General features: G+C 33.5%; 1 protein-coding gene across 1 annotated transcript; it reads left to right on the top strand.

The window, feature by feature from the left end:
* The first annotated feature begins 4,546 nt into the window (after positions 1 to 4,546).
* LOC139894399 (uncharacterized mitochondrial protein AtMg00810-like) lies at positions 4,547 to 4,987 on the top strand. Its single transcript, XM_071877659.1, has one exon. The coding sequence runs from the start codon at positions 4,547 to 4,549 to the stop codon at positions 4,985 to 4,987; it is 441 nt and encodes a 146-aa protein (XP_071733760.1).
* Positions 4,988 to 7,700: the final 2,713 nt, after the last annotated feature.

The following is a 7,700-nucleotide window of genomic DNA, read 5'->3' as shown; positions in this document are numbered from 1 at the left end:
TATATATATATATATATATATATATATATATATATATATATATATATATGTATACTTGATAATGTGTGCATATATATAAGTTTAAACATGGGTTTTGTTAGCATTAAGTCTTGTGAGACTATTGTGGAAGGCTAGGTGAATATAGGAAGCGAGTTTGGATTGTACAAATTAAATAACATCGAAAATTGTTTAAGGTGGTCGAGCTGTTCAGATGCAGCCTTAAGCCGCGCCGCGGCAAATGGGTCCGCGCCGCGGCATATCGAGCAAACCAGGATCAGAAAGTGCGTTAAGAAGGGTCGAATTTCCCTTTATGTGTCGCGCCGCGACGAATTGAGCCGCGCCGCGGCAGTCCTGCTGGACAGAATCCGGACTTAGCTCTTTTAAAGGGGTTTTAAGGGGAAAAATGGTAATTTGACATGTAGATCTGATGGGAGCATTAAATCTCCACCACTTATCCATTTAATTCAATTTCTTTTCTCTTTTCTTTCCATTTTCTCTTCCAAAACTTAAAAACCCATTTGAGTTCAAGTGAGATTTGTGAGAGGAGAATTGTGAATCAAACCTTGGAGCAAGAATCAAAGTTGTTCCTTGTGCCTCTAGCTACACGTTGATAGTCTCGGTAAGTTCTAACTCTAAGTTTTGAGTTTTAATTGGTTAATGGTTAGGGTTTTGGTTACTAGAGACTTGGGTGACCCATTTGAGGGTAAAATGGGCGAATTTGGGTTAGGTTGTTGTAATGAAACCCTAATAGCCACAAGCTAGGGTTTTGCTCTTATGATTTGAGGTTGTAAGTGTTAAATGGTGTTGTTAGTCACTAATACACTTTTAAATTAATGAAAGGATTGTTAATGGGTAAGTTTGACTCGATTGTGAGTCTAAGTATTTAAAATGGGTCAAGTGAGGACTAGTTGACCTAATTAGGTAAAATGGGCATGAATTACCCTAAGTTGTGCTAGTTGAAGTTTGTAGACTTCAATTCAGTAGTTTTAGTGATTAAAGATGAGACATGGCCATTTATGGGCGGTTTGGATGTAGTTGAGTCATTTAATGCAAATTGGGTCATTAAATGCTCAAGTGTATGTAATGTGGCTAGTTCCACTAGTTTGTGTAATTGAATGTGTACTTAATGAATTAGGTACATTGCTTTGAAGTTCGGAAGTGCATAATCATCATCCTTGTGTCAAGGTGAGTGGAATAAGTATACTTGTACGTATATGATGTGCTTATTTGTACGTAAGGATATGTGTTGTCCTAGTTAGTGATATATGTGTTGTACACTAACGATTTATGAACGGGTATGTGTTGTCTAATTTAGCAATATATGTGTTGTACGCTAACGGTTTATTAAATGGATATGTGTTGTCCAAGTCAGTGATATATGTGTTGTACACTAACGATCTTATGAACGGATATGTGTTGTCCAAGGGTTGGTGATATATGTGTTGTGCACTAACAGTTGTTATGAACACCGATGGGAAATTTGAGTACCATTCCTTTTTGCAATATATGGTTGTGTGAAATTGGTATTAGCATATTTAATATTGAACTATATGCTATTGGTATTGCTAGCTTCTTATAAATTGTGGATAGTAGTTTATGCATGAGGTTTGCATGGTTGTCGTATTGCTAGCTTGTATGCGGCGTTGTGTAAGTGTTTGCAAATGAGTAGGTTATATATGAACATGTATAATTATTACACTCACTAAGCATTAGCTTACCCATCTCGTTGTTTATCTTTTTAGTTGCAGGTGCGGATAAGGGCAAAGGGGTTACCGGGCATTTGGTGGCCTTTGATGATGTTTTGTTGAAGTTTGAAAGTTGGCCTAACGTTTTGGGTAGTTTAGTCCTAAACCATGCTCAAAGTGTCGTTTGGATTATAAACTATCGTTTAGTGGGTCAAACTTGTATTGAAATTAATTAATGGCCTTCGTGCCCTTTGTAAATATTTAAATTGTTGTACGTTTAAATGGAACTTGTGGAATGGTCGCGTAAATGTGTATTATAAAAAAAAATTATCGTATGGAATACGGGTTGGGATGTTTCATAAGTAACTCGACATTTTTCATTAAGATGATTTCATACGTTTATTTAACCTTTGGACTTTATCCCATGCTTCACCAACAGACTGTAATTTAAAAACTTGAAACCTATTATGAATATATATAATTCTACTTTTCTAAAATGTTTTATGATATAACGATTTCCATTATTTTAACCTTTTAACAAAATGATTCTTAAATATATTTAGTTTTGGAAAATAAAATTATCATATTTATTTGATTTAGTTTCAAAAGTACAAAAAATGTTTTCAGTTTAAAAAGAACTTTATTATTAAAACGTATATATCTTTTATAAATATCTAGAACCACTTTTGACAACTCATTACTTAATCAGTATGATAAAGATAACGATATTTATATTTTATTTTATTAAATATATATAACGATTTAAATTAATATTATATATATTTATACACGTATTATAGGTATATAGTTTTATACTTTTACTATACTTTAACTTTACCTTTACTTTACTTTACTTTACTTTACTTTAACTTTAATAATTCATACTTTAATAATTCACTTTAATAATTCATACTTTAATAATTCACTTTAATAATTCACTTTAATAATTCATACTTTAATAATTCACTTTAATAATTCAAAAATCTATTATAAATAGAATTGAATAGGTTTCATTATTTCATAGAAACTTAAAAATATATTTCTCTAAACCCTCTCATTCGAATTACATATATATATTTTCTTTGTATTATTTCAAGATATTATTAGTATACATAAAATACTACGACGGAGTTATACTCAGACGATTTCAAAATAAGTTTTCAAACGAGATAGAGCTAAGGAAATTATGGGTTATAGCTATGGAGGTTATGGGTATTGATCGAGGGTATTGCTCGTGAGGTCAACCTAACGTTTATCATTTTCGTTGCGTCTACGTACTTTCCTGCAATATTGAATCACAATATTGATACGTTCGTGAATCCGAGACAAACCCTGCACTTGTTAAGTGCCGTCATATACATAATTGCTACGAAATACAGTATTGTGAGTTTCATTTGCTCCCTTTTTAATTGCTTTTGCAATATATATTTTTGGGCTGAGAATACATGCGCTGTTTTATAAATATTTTACGAAATAGGCACAAGTATTAAAACAAATTCTACGTGGGTTTAAACCAGAAATATACCCTTATCTTGGTAACATTAAACTACTTGTCTATGTACGGTAGGCGCGAATCCTAAAGATAGATCTATTGGGCCTGACAAACCCCATCCTGACTATGAGATGCTTTAGTACTTCGAGGTTATTTTAAACACACCTGATCTGGTGTACTTCAGAGGGTAAAACATGAATGTTAAGGCTTGTTACCGGGTGCCTACAACTTATAGAATACTTTTAAACACTTGCGAGTGTACGGATATTTATGGAAACTGAAATCTTGTGGTCTATTACTATTACGGAAATGATTGATTATGATAAACTAATGAACTCACCAACCTTTTGGTTGACATTTTAAAGCATGTTTATTCTCAGGTATTAAAGAAATCTTTCGCTGTGCATTAGCTCATTTTAAGGATATTACCTGGAGTCATTCATGACATACTTTGAAAGACGTTGCATTCGAGTCGTTGAGTTCATCAAGATTAATATTAAGTCAATTATAGTTGGATGTAATATGAAATGGTATGCATGCCGTCAATTTTTGATGTAAAGAAAGTTTGTCTTTTAAAAACGAATGCAATGTTTGTAAAACGTATCATATAGAGGTCAAATACCTCGCGATGTAATCAACTATTGTGAATCGTTTATAATGTATATGAACGGGTCCTTTCACCAAGTGAGCAAAATATCATAGGAACCAAATGGGTATATAGGAACAAACTAGATGAATATGGGAAGGTTGTTAAAAACAAAGCTAGGTTGGTTGCACAAGGGCATAGCCAACAAGAAGGAAACGATTACGATGAGACCTTTGCTCCCGTAGCTAGACTAGAGTCCACTAGAATACTTCTTGCATATGCATGTGCTAAAAAATTAAAACTATATCAAATGGATGTCAAAAGTGCTTTTCTAAATGGCGTCATAAATGAAGAAGTATTTGTGTCACAACCTCCGGGCATTGAAGATTTTGAAAACCATATCATGTGTTTAAACTTAAAAATGCCCTATATGGACTCAAACAAGCTCCTAGAGCTTGGTATGAGAGACTTAGAACCTTCCTTATTAATCATGGATATTAAATGAGAAAAATTGATAATGCATTATTTGTCAAAAAGCATGAAAATGATTTGGTTATTGTTCAAATATATGTTGATGATATTGTATTTGGTTCTACTAACGAGTCTCTTAGCAATGAGTTTTATAAGTTTATGCTTGATGAGTTTGAAATGAGCATGATGGGTGAACAACTCAAGTTCTTTCTCGGACTCCAAATTAACTAACTAGAAGATGGAACATTTATCAATCAACAAAAGTATATTCATGATATTCTCAAAAAGTTTGGAATGGAAAACTCAAAGCCTATGGCCACTTCTATGGCCACCAATGTCAAGCTTACTCTTGAAGGAGAAGGAGATTCATTCGATAGCTCCAAGTATAGAGGAATGATTGGATCTCTTCTATACTTAACGATGAGTAGACCCGATATTATGTATTGCGTGTGCTTGTGTGCAAGATTCCAAGAGAATCTCAATATGTCTCACGTAGAAGCTGTCAAACGAATCTTTAGATACTTGAAAGGTACCATGCATCTTGGTCTGTGGTTTCCAAAGTTCACCGGTGTTGACATTATGTGTTTTGCGGATTCCGATCATGAAGGATCGTTGATTGATCGAAAGAGCACAAGTGGTGTATGTTCATTTGTCGCGTTTTGCTTAACATCATGGTTCTCCAAGAAGCAAACATTCATTGCACTATCTACTACTGAAGCGGAATATGTTGTCGTGGGAAGAGCATGTGCATAAGTGCTATGGATGAAACAAACCTTCATCAATTACGGTATCATCTCTTCCGAAATACCTATTTGTTGTGATAATAAGAGTGCTATAGACATATCTAAAAATCAAATATTACACTCTAGAACTAAACACATAGACATTAGGCACCACTTTCTACGTGACCATGTCCATTGTGATTGATAAAGTAGACTCCTTAGAAAATATTGCTAATATCTTTACTAAGCCTATGAAAAAGGAGACATTCACTCTACTTAGGAATGAGTTGGAAATGATGAAACTTGTGCCATAATTAAACCCATCAAGCCCGGGCGGTCGAACCACGGTCGACCGTGGAGTCAACCGCACAACAACTGACATTTTCCAACCTTTTTCAATTCTATTCACAAACTATTCCATATCTAACAAAAGTCACGTACAGAATCTCCAGAAACCATTAAAAGAAAAGTTGTAGCTCTTTAAATTATGGGCGTCTAGACTTTTAATTCAATTAATTTCGTGTCCGTATGAGTGAGTTATATTCAAAATAGTTGAAGCGCACAAAATTCACAAAATCATTACTTTTCCTTAAAATTACCGAAAATCAATTATATAATATACTAAGTGTCGAAAGTTCATATAATTGACTCAAAGATAAACAAAATAGCTCGATATCGCCTTCGATAAATATATAAAAAAACATGTATAAAATAGGCGATATGAACAATTCCAATATCAAGGCTCGTAAGGATCCGTCCGCGGCAGATTAGTTGGTTCGTGTTCTTTTGTTGGTTAGTTGTATTGGCGGGGTTGTGTTTATTTGATCGTTAGATGTTTGATTTCTTTTGATTAGCGTGGTTTGTTTTTTGTATCATTCGGTTGTTTTTTCGTTTTGTTCGGGGCCGTATTTTTTTGTTATGTCTCGGATAGGCTCGATAGTAAATAGCTTGATCTCCTAGTTGGTTTGAGTTATGTTTTCTAGTTTGAGCTCTCGTGTTTCATTTGGCTTGCATTTATGTTCAATTTGTTTACATATTCAAGTAAAAGATCCCACGTTATGTAGTATTCGCTACTTTTGTAAAAAATAAAAATTCTTACACTAGAATTAAAAAACCTACAACTATAGAATCAGTAGCGGAGACAGGAAGAGACAAAGGGGTGTTCAGCCTCCCGAAATAGATCCAATTACAATGAAATATTAATAGCTCATATTTAATTATTTTAACTAAGTGTCCCTCTATTATTCCTCTAACCCAGTTGTTTGAGTTACATATCTTCAAAACATGAATACGGAGTAATATTAGCATAAACATATCGTACAAGTTTACTTATCAATTACTTAGATTAGCTATATCAGTTTTCATACTGCAAATTTTATACTAGCATTTTTTATTGTCTAATAGGTACTAAAGTTTTGTAATATAGTTATCTATCACTACTACAAAAATGGAGGTTTCGAAACTGGTTTTTCATACTTTAGAATCCGGTTTTAAATTCGGTTTGCAAAAGTGGGGGTATAGAAAGTTGAGACCGGTTTTGAAACCGGTTCCGAAACTTCACTTTAAAAACTGGTTTTTACAAAAAAAAACGGGTTCCTATTCTGGAGAATAGAAACCTGTTTTTACACAAAAACCGGTTTCGATTCTATTTTTAATAAAAAAATTGTAATCTTCATCTTCATCCTTTGCTACACCCGTCCTGTTTGGTGTCAAAAAGATCGAAGATCTGCACATGAACATCCATATGCATTAGATAACGATCTGCACAATTGAAATCTGTTCAAGTAAACCACACAAAAAAGAAATTAAATATAAGAAAAAAATACCCTGTTTGCAAAAATATTATCTTTCTCTGGTTTCAAAGAAAGCAAGTTGGATGGTTCCTGTATATACAAAGGAACTAGGAATATATATTTAATGTGTTATAGTTTGTTGATAGCAAAACAGCAAGATAACAATAAACTGCACGGAGTAATAAACTTAAATAAGTTAACTCATGGATGAATGTGTGATAATGGAATACCTTATTGATTAGGCCATCGTCAATTACAAGACGACTTATGCCCTTGTATAACTCGAACAATGCTTCAACTTCGCTCACACTAACTGCATAAAGACAATAAAGAATAAGGTCACTCCCTATCGTAACTAAACTATTCATCCTCTTAACCTTCCACATCAGCGCCACATCAACACCAATATTCTATAACTAACACATAACTAAACACTCCCTATCATGGCTAAAACAATAAGCTTCTTAATATACAACGTACAAGCAATAAAGCATCAAGTTCAAACAATAAAAAACCATTGGGACCCACAAATTCTATAACTAAACTTCAACATCCGTTAAATCCATGGTGAAAGCGGATAACTAAAGCGGGTAACTAGCTCGTGCCTATGGTTAGTTACGGATAATGACGGATAATGAGCGGGTAACTAACGGATAACTAACTATAGGGAGTGGTCTAAGAATCATTCGTTAAGCCAATGTAAGTATTATGCATAATTGATACAGAAAACTATTGTTGTTTTGTTATGTACAATCGATACATTATCTTTTAAAGGGTGTGTTGCAGCAAGAATAGATGAGATTATATGTTTGGTATAAGTAATGAAATTTAACTTTTTCTATTCTGGCTCAAAAGCAAATAAGCATCAAGACCGGTTTTTAAAAAAAAGGGGTTTCTAAAATGGACTTTGGGAAGCAGTTTTATAAAAAAGGGGTCTCTACAGTTGGAACC

This window comes from Rutidosis leptorrhynchoides, chromosome 1, assembly GCF_046630445.1.
Source record: "Rutidosis leptorrhynchoides isolate AG116_Rl617_1_P2 chromosome 1, CSIRO_AGI_Rlap_v1, whole genome shotgun sequence".
NCBI classification, from domain to species: domain Eukaryota; kingdom Viridiplantae; phylum Streptophyta; class Magnoliopsida; order Asterales; family Asteraceae; genus Rutidosis; species Rutidosis leptorrhynchoides.
The sequence above is the reverse complement of the archived record's forward strand: the minus strand, read 5'-3'. Positions and strand labels throughout refer to the sequence as shown.